Genomic DNA, 15,898 nt, shown 5'->3' with positions numbered 1-15,898 from the left:
AGGGCAGAAGTTTCTTCTGTAGAGGCTGTTTTGAACTTCCTTGCTTATCTTTGAAGATTTATATTATTCCAGCTAACTCTCACCATTTAAAACTTGCATGAGACCTAGTTTTTGTAGTTTAAATAAACTGTAGAATTAAGAACAAATTATTCACCCTATAGAAAATCAGTTTAGGATATAGCCCTGTACAAGCTGTTGGTGATAATCAAGAGCAGTTTGCTCTGTGTCCACTGCAGCTTTGTCAGCAGTTTAAACAAGGTTTATTTTTATTTTCCTATGTTCTGCTTGGTATCACTTCCTCTAAACAGTTCCTCTGTAGATGATTTTTAACTTGCTAAACCCTTTGTGATGCTGTGATCCTGTTCATACCCACTTGTTTGAACCAGCATCGTTGCTGTATACAATTGTCCAGCAGGCCTTTCAGAAGGAAAAGACCAGTGAAAGCAGCAGCATCCAGGTGGAGACAACCACACACCTCTATTAATAAGCTCTTATAATAAATACCCAGTCATGTAAGAGAGAAAGTCTGTTTATTGAATCAGTTAGCAATGCCAGGTAGTAACATCTGATACGGCACCGATTTGTCATATTAGTGAGGAGTTCTGGGTTACGGCAATTTTCTCTTTAGGAGAAAAAGGGCACAGTCACATATTAAGAAATTTGAGCAAAGGCAAGACTAATTAAGTAAGAAGTGTTTAGACTGTCTCTTAGTTAAAGTAATTCCCATTATATAATTTTAGTGGCTAAAAGCAACTCCATTATTTAAGAATTCCAACACCACTGTTTCATCAGGAGGTCAAGAAAACAGGGTTTAATATTTTTAATTCAACATGTCCAGAGTTATCATGGCTTTTTCATCATTGCAACATATTTGGTCAGCACTGTCACAGAATTTAAAAGAAGCTCTAGACCCAAATATTGAGTAGACTCTGCCAGTACATCTACATGATTTGTATTTAAAAAAATAGATATTTACATGTACAGGTTCTGTGATTCAGTCAGTGTGATTTTAATACCATGCATCAAGGCAGACAACTCCTTCACAGGTGAATTACTTCAAGATGTAAATAAAATTAGGGCAGTTCTGTATTTTCTGAACGCCTTGTGTGCTGCATCTGGGCTAATTTTGCAGAACTGCCTGATGGTGTCGAACTGTGAAGGAGTCTTAGGCTATTATTCTTTAAACAAGAGGAGGTTGTGCTGGGAATCTTCCAAACAAAGTACCTAAACACAAAGCTGTACCATGTAGAATCAAGGCAGTATAGGATCTCCATATGCACAGTCCTCTTCAATAGCCAGATTGTAGTCTGCTCCTCTTCCACCTTTATAGGCACTGGTCACAATCCTCAGCCACCCTCTCTCACCCTGTAAAGGATTTAATTTGCATTGTAAATTAGGAAACAACTGTAGAAATGGTGTGTTGGTGAGTCTGTTCTGTCTGCCAAAGATGAGTGATTTAAGTGAATGAAGGAATTCACTCAAGCTGAAGTGTAACCCTGGAGTCATGAGGCAACCTGCTTTGGTGAATTGACATCCCACTCATCCAGTCCCGGTACATGACTGGATTTTTGCCCACAACTAACAGCAATTTACAGTTGCCCGTAACAGGAGCTGCATATCCTTGAAAGGCAGAATTTGGGATAGAGCTGACATTACTCAAAGAGCTTTGGCCAAATATCCTTGTCTTCACATTGGCTGGGTGTCATTTTCACACTTAGTCTAGTTCAAAGAAAGTTTCAGTTTTATATCCACAGGCTGTAGCTTTGCAAGTGACAAACCCCACCCTCCAAAGCCAAGTGTGTTCCCAGCGTCCTTACCCAGGGCTCGCCCCAGGAGTTACGAACTATCCAATATTCTGTCCCATTTTCCACTCCCCAGCCAGCCACAGAGACGATGTGATTCACTGTAGGTGCGGGGTTGTACTCTGTGTACAGTCCCCCTGTGTAGGCATCCAGCTTTTCAGTAGCCATTATGCCACAGCTGCAAGAAAACAGAGAAAGAAGGTTTCATACAAGGGGATCAGAGCAGGGGCCTGGCTAAAAACCAACTGGCTCTCTTGTATCTTGAATTCTGATCTCAGTTTATATACAAACTAAAGTCTGCATGTTAGTGCAGAGCTGCTGACACGTGCTGGAGTGAAAATGCACCCTGAGTTTCTTGAATCTTTTGGTTTTTTTTACCTAATTGGTCCATTAGTGTAGATTTCTGCCATCATTTTTTCTCTTCCACTAACAGACCCATAGTCAGCAACTTTCCAGAGAGTGTAGTTCTTGATCACATGGCATTCTCCAAAAGTGACACAAGTTCCACACTGGTTGAACTTCTTACACTCTGTAAAACAGAGGCGAGATTACCACTGGAGGTCATCTGCAGGAAGGTATTTTTCTTCAAGTGAAGTGACTGTAGGACACTGAGCTTTTATAATTTGAGGCAGATATTAATAACTTCAGAGTAATTATTAATACATATTCCCTCTGGTGAGCTCAATTATTTTCTGGAAACCACATTTAAAGTCCCTATTATCACCACTTTACTTCACAGGTATAAATACTTGGTTGAGAACATAGAGAAACCATTCCAGTCATACATGACCAAAGGTTAAATTCCTTCTTTGTTCAGCTTGAGGTGACACTTGTAAATATTTCAGTACATTAGAGATTGTGTGTCACAGAGTTAAGAGATTAAGTTAAAACAATTCAGCTGTGCAAACTTGCCTGAGCATGATTTAGTGCTACACTGTCTGTCTGGAGCAGGAGACACACACAGGCCCGTAAATAAAACCTGTTCTGTCAGCCAAACAGCAGGAACCAGTACTCTGAAAACCCAAAACATTTTTTTTTTAACACACTAAGATCTGCTGAACCTGGGAAGAACTCCTCCAGCAAAGCAGAGACATCCTACTTTGATCCTTGGCTTGGTAGTTGTTGCAGGTCTCGTCGGGGATGCCGTGGTCGTGGGCGTACATCCAGACCCTGGAGTGGTCCCCGCCCTCGCAGGAGCCGGCGTCAGCGCAGTCGATGACATTCTGCACAGACAGGTAGGCAGAGGGCCAAGCACCCTTCCTCTTGATGTTGATTCGGTCTGTAAGGATAAGAAACTGGGGTTTGTTGCTGGAACACGTGGGTGGCTACACATTGCAACTGGTTTTGAAACTGTCTCCTCTTCATTGAGCCTGTAACTGGCTGCAGACAGCAGCACTTGTGGTTGGAAAAGCCTCTGCTGTCTGCAATGAGGAACACAGCATGACCTAATTCAAACCAGAGGCTGAGTTATTATTGTGGGTTTCCATTTGGAGGGGTTTTTCCATTAAAAACTCAGCAAAAACATGGAGATGAGCAAGATCCGTCTCAAGCCTTGAAGAGCGCTAGACCTCTTTTGATCTAAGCCACAGCTTCTGAAAACTTCTAGATCTGTTTCCTGACTTTGACTGCAAAGAGTTTTCAAATACACATCATAAAAACAGCTCTGAGCAGCATCTTTTTCAGGAGTAGATATTTCTGTATAAGTCCATGCATAAACATAAGCCCATGGAGCCCAGGCTGCTGGCTCTGTGAGCCAGTCTCAACGTAGGACAAAGCTTTTAGAGTTATCTCCTTGCTGTTACATCAGCATCTCACTGTTTTTCTGCCATCTCAGACAGGCACCACCACCCTGCTGCCTTCTTTTGTCAAAAACAAGAAGCTTACTTGGCAGAAAAGCTTCCTGACAAGTATTTATAAACTGCTTTTCTGCATTAACAGTCTTAACTGATGCCACTGTAGTACTTTAAATCATATTAGGACCAACAACATTCAAATAAACTTGACAGAACAAGGAGCTATCATCCCAGCCTAATCTTCCTGCAAGTTGCTGTATTTTACCTATCCCAGTACTTCACTCCATCCTGGCAGGTGTCACACATGCCCACATCCTTGTATGCTGCATGATTCCTGCTGTCTGCTCACACCTGCTTTATCTTCCCCCTTCTCCCCCGTTTCCTCTGTTTCTCCTTCACAGGTAATTTTCCTACAGCCTCCCTGTAAGCAAGTGGTGCTTCTCCAGCACGAAACTGTTGCATGCAAATCATGCATTCTCTCTAGAGCCACTACTTCTCCATCTGTAGCAAACCACTACTTCCTCCTGACTAAGAAAAAGGCTGAAATCAGACTTATGTGTCTGCTGTGGTGGTCAGTTCATGGAATGACAGCTCCTGTAGCAAACACCCCACAAGAGGCATCTTCTTTCATTTCCTCATTGCCAGCACGGCTGGAGAGCCCCTGCTGTAGTGAGGTACCAGAAGGGGGAAGGAGACCTGACAACTCTTTTGCTTCTGCTGCTGCCATCGGCACACCTCTGAGGGGAGGGCAGAAACCCCAGCTCTTACCCCAGGACCTAAAGAGCAGTTTGGGAGGAGCTATGGCCACATTCCTTATGCAAACAGGTTTTTAACCACACACCAGCATTCCCCCTCGCTGCCTTTGGATAAGGTGGAGACAGCCTCACTCGGGTTGCTTTTTGTATTGAAACCAACCCTCCTTGCTTCCCCTTGGGCATTCCCACTGTTCTGGTGTATTCAGAGACATCTCAGCCGTTAGTCACTGCAGTGATTTAGCACCTTATACCAGCTGCTAGTAACCTGATGCTAAATTTCCTTTGCTTCCCGAAAACTCCCGATCCCAGCGGGGAGCCAGCCCGCCAGGGGAGCCCGAGGGTACCTGCCAAGGCGCTGGTGCTGCCGTGGGCCCAGCAGGACCCGCAGTACTGGGGGATGTGCTGGTTCCGAGTGGTGCTGGCGTAATTCACCCCGTTCACGTTCCTCCAGTCCCAGCTCTGCGGCAGCGCCGACACGTCCAGGTACTCGTGCGGGCGGGGGTAGGTCCTGCGCGGGGACGGGGCGAGGAGGCAGCGCCGGCAAACCCCGGAGCACGACGGGCGGGTATTAAGAAAGAAAACAAAACAAAAAACCACAAAAACCCCCGGGTTTCACCGAGCTCCATAACTCGGCCCGAGCTCCATAACGAGCCCGCCAGGGTCCGGCGGGGTCACGAGACCGCGGCGTGACCGCTCCGGCCTCGTGACCGCCCCCTCCCCCCACACGGACCCGGCCCGGCCGCAGCGGCCCCGGGCACCCCGAAACCCTCCCCGGGCACCCCGAAAACCCCCGGGCACCCCGAAACCCCCGGGCACCCCGAAACCCCCGGGGCACCCCGAAAACCCCCGGGCACCCCGAAAACCCCCGGGCACCCCGAAAACCCCCCGGGCACCCTGAAAACCCCCGGGCACCCCGAACCCTCCGGGCACCCCGAAAACCCCCGGGCACCCCGAAAACCCCGGGCACCCACGAACCCCCCGGGCACCCACGAACCCTCCCCGGGTACCCCGAACCCTCCCCGGGCACCCCGAAAACCCCCGGGCACCCCGAAACCCCCCCCAAGCACCCCGAAAACCCCGGGCACCCCGAACCCCCCCGGGCACCCCGAACCCTCCCCGGGCATCCCGAACCGCCCCCGGGCACCCACGAACCCTGCCCCGGGCACCCACGAACCCTGCCCCGGGCACCCAAGAAACTCCCCACCCCGGGCACCCCGAAAACCCCGGGCACCCCGAACCCCCCCCCCCCCGGGCACCCACGAATCCCCCCGGGCACCCCGAACCCTCCGGGCATCCCGAACCCTCCCCGGGCACCCCGAACCCTCCGGGCACCCCCGAAACCCCCCCCGGGCACCCCCGAACCTCCCCACCCCGGGCACCCCGAACCCTGCCCGGGCACCCCCGAACCTCCCCTCCCCGGGCACCCCCGAGCCGCCTCCCGAGCCCCGGCCGTGCCTGCCCAGCCCTTCCCGGCGCTCCTCGCCGCCGTGCGAGCCGGCAGGGCTCCAGGGAGCGAAGCTCACCGGAGGCCGGGCGCCTGGCGCGGGGCCGGTCTGTAGCAGTGCTGCCCTTCCCTGAAGTAGAGCCCGGCGCGGGCGGGCGGGCAGAGGCAGCCGCAGAGCAGCAGGAGCGGGATGAGGGGCGGCAGCGGCGTGGCCATGCTGGGACAGCGGCCGCAGCGGGGCTGAGGGGCGGAGGGAGGGAAGGGGAGGGAAGGGGAGGGAAGGGGAGGAGCGGATGGACGGGCGGGGCCGGGCCGCGCTCACCTGCGGCCGGCGGGGACAGCGGGACGGCCCTGAGCCCCCCTCGGTACCGCCTCAGGCTGTCCATGGATCTCTCGGGGACGAGGAACAAACTCAGATCCCGCCTTCCCAGCCCCCGGTGACGCTTCCAGCTCGGAAATCTGGCCACATGGGTTGTGAGAAGAGGACTTGTATCTGGGACAGGCCCTGTTACAGCTTTCTTCAGCTTTGGCCTAACACCTCAGCATTGTGCTAGGCTGTGGCCAGCGACTGTGAATGGTTTTTTGTTTGGTGGTCGTTTTTTTCCTAGTCCCAAGTTCTGGATTTCTCAAGCCTTTTAATGCTACAATTAGCAAAGGAACACAGGCCTGTATCCATTTTCTAGGCTGCTCCTTAGGGTTTGAACATCCGAAGGCTCTTTATTATTTGCTAGAAGATTTAGTCAATAGTAAAAATAGTTTTCTAATTTTCCTGTAGAAGCTTCTAGTGACTGTGTGAAAGGATTACCAGTCTCTTTTCCATATGTTAGCTAGAAGCTTTCATGTTTGATAAACTGGTTTAGTAAACCACAGACAGTTCTTCCCTTCTATCTTCTCTTCCTCAGCTTTCAGCACTTTTTGTAGAGGGCCTGAGGTTTAGTAGCACCACACTGAATAGAGAAACCGAGGCACAGAGGACAAACGCACCAAAAGACCAGCAGAGCACAAATGAAGCCTGTGAGTTGAATGCAGTGCTTTTTGGTATCATTCCTAAGGGTGATTCAGCTAGCCCAGGTTAGTTAAGACTTGCATCAAGCTTGTCTGGTAGCCATTCACAGATCTCTGTAAAATTATCTGATGGCCTCTAGGCAGGCTTACCTCAAATTGAATAGGCTTTCCTCTCAACAATCTTCTCTGCTACTCTGAAAAGCCAGTTCCTCCCAAGCAAACCATTAAAAAAGAGTATCCCAGAATGCCTCCTTGCACATGCATATTTATTTGGGATAGTGTTAAAAAAACCAAAAATCAACCAAGAAAACAAAAACAACAACAAAAAGCCCAGCAACCCCAAAAGCCTGGTGTCTCTGTGCTCTCAGCTCCAGCCCATCACCAGGGCTGCAGTGTCTGGGCTGGGGCAGCCTGATAACAGCCAGTGTGGGACAGCTGCAGTAGCTGTGCCCAGTGCCAGGCTGCTCCTAATCTCCCCAGTGCCAGAAGTCCCTGTGAGCCGGCCCATGCAGCACAGCCCTTCTCTCCCCTGTGCCTCTCTCTGCTAATCTGCAGCTGCACATGTGCCACGGCTGTGCTGGGAAGTGCCTCGGGCTGTTAGCAAGCCTGGGGCTTCTCTGGGCTGAGCAGAGACTGCTCTGCAACTAAATCTATGCAGAAACAGCCCCTCCTAGGCCGGGTTTGGGATAAAGTCAGACTTAGAGGTTCACAGAACTGCAGATGGGAAGGAGAGGGAAAAGAAACCCGAGCCCACATCCGCTTCACAAAACATCTCAGCTACCTGGTGTCGTGTGCCAGAATTTTTAAGGCTCTATAAGGAAGGGCTTCAGAGGAGGCACATGATTCTAGGGAGCTATTTTCAGCAAGAGGAAAAACACCTATTGAGTGATTGCATATTTCTTTTACTTCCCTTTTCCCCCTTTCCTTGTGAGTTGTGCTCAGTGAATATATTTACTGCTGAAATTATTTTGTCATATTTTCTGGACAGTGAATTAGCACCTTCAGCCTCTTCCTAAGCTGAATTTTTAAATTTATATTAATTTATTGCATATTTTTATTAATTTATAAAAATATAAATCAATATAAATATATATATATTAATATTGTATTTATTTAGTATTTGATATTGACCATGTGGCAATGGAACAAAACATTTTGTGTGTCTTGCTGGGTAAACTGAATTGCTTAGAGAATGCTTATCTTTTGGAAAATGATAAAATGCTAGTGTTTATGGAAACAAAATTAATCTACCTGCATTTGAAGTCTTCCTTTTATTTCTCCTTACTCAGTATGCTCATAGCATGGCAGAGGGTGACGGATGTTTGCTCTCTGTTTTTTTACAATGCACTTCTGGTGCTGAACTCTGTTAGGAGCAGTTGTCTGTTCCTTCACTGGCTGGTGGGAGAAGTGGAAGTCATCAAGTGGAGGGGAAGCCTGGAACAAGCTGATTTTTCTTCTGGAACCATATGGAAGCTCAGAAATCCCTTATCTCTAGCAACCCATAAAGTGTTGGAGTGGTTACGTTCAGTGAGTCAAGCCCTTCCACTGTCACCATTTTATGCTAAATAGTTTAAGGTGCTTTCCTAATTATAGTTCCTTTCCCCATCCTTAAAAGGAACAGTTGCAAGGCAGTGACAGTCATTTGACATGTCATGAAACTGCTCTAGGCTTCTAGAAGTCATTTTACCCTGGGTTTCTGCTGTTCAGTGATACTGGTCCTGGTTATCAGCAGCCAAACATGACCGTGCTGTGTTTTGTTCTGCCTCACATCCTTTCCTTTAGCACAGGAAGATGTTTCACTCAGTGAATGTTACAGTTCACTTCAGAGAGCTTCAGTGAAATGGGGTTTTCACCTCTAGTATTTTCCTGGCAAGTTCTGAAGTACATCTGAGATATAAGAAATCAAGAAAATTAGAAATGCTATATTTCTTAATGTCAGGAAATTAAGAGAGAGAGAGAGGGAGAAAGAGCATCTGTGCAAGTTAGTCAGAAGTTAGTTCAAGTTTTGGCGAAAGATGATGGATTTCTAGAAGTATTTAAAGACCAGGCATCACTGAGAATACAGTGTTATTTTTATGTGTTACAAAGCATTTTTTGTTCCCGCTCCTGTTCCTCTCCTTCATGCAGTCAAACATCAGGAATGATGCTTGTTAGTGAACTGGAGTTTGCCTTGCAATGAACTGCATGTTGTGATTATAAGAGGCTCCTGCTCACAAGTTTTTACCATTTTTATTATGGGTGTTGTCCTCTATGACTCATATGATGCTAAAATTTAAATTATGTGGCAGAAGCACATGTGCTTAATAAATTAAGATCACTCACTTTGGGCTATAATCTCTACATATGCACATATATTTGTATATATATTATGTCTAATATAAAATAATGCAACGCAAACAGAATATGCACATATATTCATGCACCACACTGCTGCACAGAGAACTGGGAAGGGGTGCATGTGACAATGCCGCTTTCCAAGCCACTCAGTGGTGCACCTGTGCTGTTGTACCTGTAGCCAGGCAGTGAAGAGGCCCTTAGCTCCTGGTGCAGTGCCTGGGGCTGGCTACTCCCCTGGCTGGCTGAGTGACAGTCCCTGGGGTATAAAAGGGCCCCTGGGCCGGGCTGTGCTGGGTGTAGCTGATAGAGCAGCAGGCAGAGGGCTTGTTCTGGGGAGCTGGAGAGCCTGGGTGAGGTTGTAGCCACCGACAGGTCTGAGCCACACAAAATGCGTGAAATCGTGCACCTGCAGATTGGCCAGTGTGGGAACCAAATTGGATCCAAGGTAAGGTCTCTTTTCAACACTCATTATTAGCAGGAGATCAGAGGTAGCGGGTCACACATCATCAATGGATGGGGACTTTTGGGGGGACAATTACTTTGTAACTCAGCGGTGGGAAGCATGGCATGTTAGCAGGGAACATGAGTATTTTGGTATGAAAGGCAAAAGCTGGATTTGTTCCTTTAAGTGTAATATTCATTTGCAATAACTGTGGCCCAGTGATTACAGGTGCACCAGAGCATTCCTGCTGGGACTCCTATTCCCAGGGGGAACTCACATACTCTGCAAGATACTGGGGCAAGTGACAGAGCCAGTAATTCCAGGGCTGTGAAGTTGTGCTGCTGGTACTTTAGTTAAGCCATGCAGCAGTTCTGCCACATTTTATTCTTCAATATCACAGAATCATACAATGGTTTGGATTGGAAGGGGTCTTAAAGATCATATAAGATCATATTAATCAACAGCATAACCTGTGTTAGAGTGCAGAATGACACAAAGTGTCACTGGCCTCCTGTGAGAGACAGGTGTCATTTGGAGTATTTTTGTGTAGCTCAAACACTGGCATGCTGTGACACATGCTGGGGCTTTTCTGGGCTGAGCAGAGACCAGTCTGCAACTAAATCTACACAGAAACAGTCCCTCCTAGGCTGGGTTTGGGATAAAGTCAGACTTAGAAAGTCACTATTGCTGACTTTCTGGGCAAGGAGTAAAATTACCCCTCAATTATTATGCTGTGTCCATCCTTTTTTTTTTTTAATTGATAAGTAGGAAGTTGTCCAAAGAGTATCTATTTTGGGCTGGGAGGTCTTTTAAGACATGGGATAGTTGAGGGATTGTTCTGCTGTGTTCTTCCTCCCTTCTCCCACACCTAACCTCGATTCCTTTTAATGGAACATGAAGCATGGGACATGCAGCTGTTGACAGTGGTGTATTTGTGCACTCAAAATGGGACTGGATGCTAACCCAGGAGACCTTTAATATTAGAATAGCCTGGTCATTACAGTGGGTGGGTGTGTCTGCATGAACACTGCTGTGGCTGCTGCCCAGATAAGAGCCCAGCACAAGAGCACATCCATATGAGTGTCAAGATAGGACATGTAGGACCAGCAGCTGTTTGTGGAAAGGCTTGTTCACGTACAAATTTACCCAGTGATGCCAGCTTTGTCGTGCCATGGTCCCACTTGTGCATGACAGGACTCAAAGCAACTCTCCCTAATCCACATCCTCACAACCATTTTGTTAAGCTCATACTGAGAAGTAACTGTTATTTAAATTTTTAAACTAACATCAATTTTCTTTTACTATGAAGAGAACAAATTGAGGGCCTCCACCTATTAGTGCATGGGTCCTAGCTAAGCAGCATAAATGGTCTGCTAAACTTTTCCCTCGAATTTTTTTGGGAGGGGTAGAGAAGGATCTCTGTTCTCATCTGGTAAATAAATGCCAAAGCATCCCCTGCTTCAGGCACAGTTCCCAGAGCTGGTGCTGAACGTGTGCTGAAAATAAATAAATCATTCTCAGTGTGTTGTACCTCTTTCCTTTTGCAGTTCTGGGAGGTGCTTGGTGAGGAGCATGGGATTGACATCACTGGGAACTACCGTGGGGACTCACCACTGCAGCTGGAGCGAATTAACGTGTACTTCAATGAGGCTTATTGTAAGTGCTCAGCAGAGCCAACAGGGAGGGTAAAACAAGTAATTTAAAAACCCACAAAAAGCCTAAACCACTCTAGGTGGATTGGACTTTCTGTTTTTTTGACCACTAGCAGTGATTATTTGCATTCATTTTGTTTTGTTCCAGCCCATAAATACGTGCCCCGTTCCATCCTGGTGGACCTGGAGCCTGGGACGATGGATAGTGTCCGGTCCAGCAGAATCGGGCCCCTCTTTCGACCTGACAACTTTATCCATGGTATGTACAGCACAAACTGACTGCAGGCAACTGTCCCAAAAGGGCCTGGGAAGTTCTTCAAAAATTCTCCTGTTAACTTTGTGGCTGTTCTTTCTGTAATTCTGTTCACAGGTAATTCAGGTGCTGGCAACAACTGGGCCAAGGGCCATTACACAGAAGGTGCTGAACTGATTGAAAACGTCATGGATGTGGTCAGGAACGAGTGTGAGAGCTGTGACTGCCTTCAGGGGTTCCAGCTCATCCATTCTCTTGGTGGTGGCACGGGCTCAGGCATGGGGACGCTCCTCATCAACAAGATCAGAGAGGAATATCCCGACAGGATCATGAACACCTTCAGCGTTGTGCCCTCGCCCAAGGTGTCCGACACGGTGGTGGAGCCGTACAACGCCATCCTCTCCATCCACCAGCTGATAGAGAACACAGATGAAACCTTTTGCATTGACAACGAAGCTCTGTATGATATTTGCTTCAGGACATTAAAGCTCACCAATCCCACCTATGGGGACCTCAACCACTTGGTGTCCCTAACGATGAGCGGCGTCACCACCTCGCTGCGTTTCCCCGGCCAGCTGAACGCGGATCTACGGAAGCTGGCGGTGAACATGGTGCCCTTTCCTCGCCTGCACTTCTTCATGCCCGGCTTTGCCCCGCTGACAGCTCGGGGCAGCCAGCAGTACCGCGCCCTGACGGTGCCAGAGCTCACCCAGCAGATGTTCGATGCCCGGAACATGATGGCAGCCTGCGACCCCCGCCGCGGGCGCTACCTCACCGTCGCCTGCATCTTCAGGGGCAGAATGTCCACCAGGGAAGTGGACGAGCAGCTGCTGTCTATCCAGACCAAGAACAGCTCCTACTTTGTGGAGTGGATCCCTAACAACGTCAAAGTGGCCGTGTGTGACATCCCGCCGCGAGGGCTGAAGATGGCAGCCACGTTTATTGGCAATAACACGGCCATCCAGGAGCTCTTCATCAGGGTGTCCGAACAGTTCTCGGCCATGTTCAGAAGGAAAGCCTTTCTCCACTGGTACACGGGGGAAGGCATGGATGAGATGGAGTTTTCTGAAGCAGAAGGTAACACCAATGACCTCGTGTCCGAGTATCAACAGTACCAGGACGCCACTGCAGATGTGGAGGAATTTGAAGAGGTAGAAGTGGAAGCAGAAGCAAAGCCAGAAAAGGAAGCAGAGTAAAAAGTATCAAAACAGTCTCTGAATGAGCCAGTTCACATTCACTAAAGACAAAGCAATAGCCATCATCTGCATACCCAAAATATCACTTTTCTTCAGAACTTTTTCTCTGCATCTGGCCAAGTATATCTGATATTACAACACAGTGTATTTGAAATTAATGGCAGTTCTGCTTTACTATCTTAAAGAACTGTTGAGATCGAATCTCTCCCAAAACTGATCCACTGTGAAGACACGTTATCTCATACCAGCCTCTCCTGTAAATGGATTCACTTTTAGAATATAATCACCAGATACTGCATGTACTATACAGCCACTGTGCCTGTGTATATAGATCAGGATCAGAAGCAATAGCAGAGCAGCTGTCAGCTCATCACATTTATTTATTCTCAGGTAAACACAGTCCCTGCTGATTGTGAACTTGTTACTGTTTTAGGAACATGTGCACATCCCTGAGGCCTCCAAAGGCAGTGACTCTTATCACTCCACAGACTGGTGTAGATCTGCAGAAACAACAGGGGGCAAATGACTGAAAATGTACATTCTTATTTTATAAGTACTCTAATTGTTCTATCACACTGCTGGCTTATATTATTGCAGAGCTTGTATTCATTATCATGGTGTGGTTTGTTTCTATTTCTAACAACAGGTTAAGTTACATTAGCACACTAAGTTGTGACACTGTGTAAAAGTTTTGGTGTGGTATTTTTTTCCTAGGTACTAACTACTGTAAATTTTTTCCTAACATTCAGTATAACAAAAATGACATAGAATGGTTTGTAGTTTGTTAATATAAATTCTATGGCAGTCACTAAAACAAAATCTTATTTTGCCTTTGGTAAAAAAAATTCTTGACATCACAGCTGCCTACTTAATGTATTTATAATATTCTTTTAAATAAAGATTATATACCATTCTATGAAAGTTTTATACTTGAAACATTTGATAGACAAACCCCTATAGTTTATTCTTGCAGGAACTAACTTTGATTTAAATCAGCTACACTCTTAGATGAAAAGGTTTAACAAAGGTTGTACTCTGAAGAAGGTAACCCCTGATGTTTGAGTTCAGTCTTGGTGAAGGAACCTGAAGCCAATTCTCCTGTGCAGTGGGACAATGTCATCCCTGCTGTGAGGACACAGGGATGACAGCAGCAGGAAAATGCAAAAACTTTCCCCACAACCACACAAGCTTGAAGAGCAGCTTTGCCTCCCAGCCAAGAGCAGTGTCCCCCTCCATTCCTGCTTCCCAGGGAACATGTGTCCCTCTCCCTCTCCTCCCTGTGCTGACAAAGTGCAACGAGGATAAACAATTCAGACTCCTGTGTCTTCTTCCCCACCTCTCACATGACAGCAGCTCTCCCAGTTCCTGATTCACTGCTCAGTGTCTCAGACTTGGAGACTAGATCTTCAGCAGCACACCCACAGCACAAATATCCTGCTTCAAAACTATATGCTATATTCTCTATTAATACAGCTTTTAGCCAGGATTTTTTCCAAAGTAATCATTTAAATTAAGTAGGCAGAAAGATTTTAAACAATAATCAAATCTCTCACTCATTTATGGACCCGAAATATCAGCATGACACCCAAAAAAGAGATTTGACTTAAAAATAAACAATGTTGCTACTGAATGTCCAGATTGTGCTAAAAGCAGTCTTTTATTTTAACAGAACTGAAAAGTAAGTGTGACAGTAGAACATAAACTGTTTCAAGAGGAACTACACTTTCCACACGTTCAGAAATTACATTTATTTGCATGCCAGTTTACATACACAGGCAAGTTCTACAGTTCATGTGATGACATTACACTGCAGCCTTAAGCTTGCCTACAGCTTTGCAGTTTGCTGTTATTCACCACAGATCAGCTCCTACAAGAGATTAAAAATACAAGTTATTTGATTCAAGAATTTGTACAAGGTACACTTTTACCAAAAGGTATTTAATCTCACATCAGGAATAGAAGCTGTTCTATCCAGAAGAGAAACATTTCAGCTGCTTGTGATGTATGGAATGGCACAAATAAAGGTACAAGCAACATCTGTCTCACAGAGAGCAGATAACCCATACAACGAATTTGCTGATCAGGGGAAGGAGCAGTTCAGAGGCTGTCTGCTGGCTTAGCAAGTCTGAGACAAGTGAAAATCACAGAGAAACCTATGAGCATCACTACAGAGCCCCAGCTGTTCTGTGTAAGGCCGTAACAAGTCCGATCAAACCCCAAGCGGTTCAGTGCAGGGCTCGCCAGACAGTACATCTCACCTCGCTGATGATGAGATTAGGCTGTTTCCCATCCCACACGTAACCAGGTCACAAACCCCTGCGCCCACTCGCACCACACCAGCCACAATGCCCTCCACTCCCATGCCTGGAAATCGAGCCGGTTATCTCCAGATACTGGGGATTAATGGACTCAGCGGTTACAGACTATCGCTAACGCCACTCTTGCGCGACAGAGCTCCAACCTCGCACCCAGCCCACCCCACCCACTTACATTTCACTCCTTTTTGGGTTTCACCGTTTTCACCGTGGCCACCGCTGCCCTCTCCGCCTCCGCTTTGTACTGCGGCTTCATGGCGGCCCGCACAGCCTGGGCGCAGATCTGCGAGTAGCGGATGTAGCTGCGGCCGGGGCGACAGAGGGCGGTGAGACCCGGGCCCGGCCCCAAAGCCGCCTCCCCCGCCCCAAAGCCGCGTTCCCCCGGCACCGCTCCCTCACAACGGGGCTGCGGCCACGGCAGTACCTGAGTGAGACCCGGGCCCGGCCCCAAAGCCGCGTTCCCCCGGCACCGCTCCCTCGCAGCGGGGCTGCGGCCACGGCAGTACCTGAGCCCGGCCCCAAAGCCGCCTCCCCCGCCCCAGAGCCGCGTTCCCCCGGCACCGCTCCCTCGCAGCGGGGATGCGGCCACGGCAGTACCTGAGCCCGGCCCCAAAGCCGCCTCCCCCGCCCCAGAGCCGCGTTCCCCCGGCACCGCTCCCTCGCAGCGGGGCTGCGGCCACGGCAGTACCTGAGCCCGGCCTGTCGCCAATACGCCACCATGGCTGCGGCTCCGCGGGCCAAGGTCAGCGCGCGCCGCAGGGGACGTGCCGGCCGGCCAATCAGCGCGCGGGAACCGCTCACGCGCGCCGCCGCTCGCGGGCGCGCGCCTCCGCCAGCGCCCAATCAGAGGGCTCCGCTCCGGCGCGCGGCTCCCGCCCTTTCCGCCTGGCGCGCCCCGCCCCTT

General features: G+C 48.4%; 3 protein-coding genes across 3 annotated transcripts; 1 reads left to right on the top strand and 2 right to left on the bottom strand.

Moving 5' to 3' along the window:
* Positions 1 to 513: 513 nt before the first annotated feature.
* CTSZ (cathepsin Z) lies at positions 514 to 6,051 on the bottom strand. Its single transcript, XM_068208013.1, has 6 exons — positions 5,874 to 6,051; positions 4,695 to 4,858; positions 2,902 to 3,081; positions 2,181 to 2,331; positions 1,818 to 1,980; positions 514 to 1,365 (listed from the first exon to the last, which is right to left on the bottom strand). Exons 1-6 carry the CDS (start codon positions 6,008 to 6,010, stop codon positions 1,252 to 1,254), a joined length of 909 nt encoding a protein of 302 aa, XP_068064114.1. The 5' UTR covers positions 6,011 to 6,051; the 3' UTR covers positions 514 to 1,251.
* A 2,046-nt stretch (positions 6,052 to 8,097) lies between these two features.
* Positions 8,098 to 13,600, top strand: TUBB1 (tubulin beta 1 class VI). Its single transcript, XM_068208005.1, has 4 exons — positions 8,098 to 9,581; positions 11,126 to 11,234; positions 11,379 to 11,489; positions 11,601 to 13,600. Exons 1-4 carry the CDS (start codon positions 9,525 to 9,527, stop codon positions 12,677 to 12,679), a joined length of 1,356 nt encoding a protein of 451 aa, XP_068064106.1. The 5' UTR covers positions 8,098 to 9,524; the 3' UTR covers positions 12,680 to 13,600.
* Positions 13,601 to 14,408: 808 nt separating this feature from the next.
* Positions 14,409 to 15,838, bottom strand: ATP5F1E (ATP synthase F1 subunit epsilon). The gene is made up of 3 exons (XM_068208021.1): positions 15,683 to 15,838; positions 15,170 to 15,296; positions 14,409 to 14,546 (listed from the first exon to the last, which is right to left on the bottom strand). Exons 1-2 carry the CDS (start codon positions 15,712 to 15,714, stop codon positions 15,173 to 15,175), a joined length of 156 nt encoding a protein of 51 aa, XP_068064122.1. The 5' UTR covers positions 15,715 to 15,838; the 3' UTR covers positions 14,409 to 14,546; positions 15,170 to 15,172.
* Positions 15,839 to 15,898: the final 60 nt, after the last annotated feature.

Source organism: Anomalospiza imberbis, chromosome 17 (assembly GCF_031753505.1).
Source record: "Anomalospiza imberbis isolate Cuckoo-Finch-1a 21T00152 chromosome 17, ASM3175350v1, whole genome shotgun sequence".
NCBI classification, from domain to species: domain Eukaryota; kingdom Metazoa; phylum Chordata; class Aves; order Passeriformes; family Viduidae; genus Anomalospiza; species Anomalospiza imberbis.
Note: the sequence above shows the minus strand (reverse complement) of the source record. Positions and strands in the feature narration are given on the sequence as shown.

Bases quoted from the DNA above. Each gene is read 5' to 3' on its own strand.
- CTSZ (XM_068208013.1), bottom strand. From the start codon at position 6,010: ATGGCCACGCCGCTGCCGCCCCTCATCCCGCTCCTGCTGCTCTGCGGC. The intron at 1,981-2,180 runs GTAAAAAAAACC...GTTTTCTTGCAG, and splicing joins TACACTAATGGACCAATTAG to CTGTGGCATAATGGCTACTG. The intron at 1,366-1,817 runs GTAAGGACGCTG...AATCCTTTACAG, and splicing joins ACTCCTGGGGCGAGCCCTGG to GGTGAGAGAGGGTGGCTGAG.
- ATP5F1E (XM_068208021.1), bottom strand. From the start codon at position 15,714: ATGGTGGCGTATTGGCGACAGGCCGGGCTCAG. The intron at 15,297-15,682 runs GTACTGCCGTGG...CCCCGGCCGCAG, and splicing joins TGGCGACAGGCCGGGCTCAG to CTACATCCGCTACTCGCAGA.
- TUBB1 (XM_068208005.1), top strand. From the start codon at position 9,525: ATGCGTGAAATCGTGCACCTGCAGATTGGCCAGTGTGGGAACCAAATT. The intron at 9,582-11,125 runs GTAAGGTCTCTT...TTCCTTTTGCAG, and splicing joins GGAACCAAATTGGATCCAAG to TTCTGGGAGGTGCTTGGTGA. The intron at 11,490-11,600 runs GTATGTACAGCA...TTCTGTTCACAG, and splicing joins ACCTGACAACTTTATCCATG to GTAATTCAGGTGCTGGCAAC.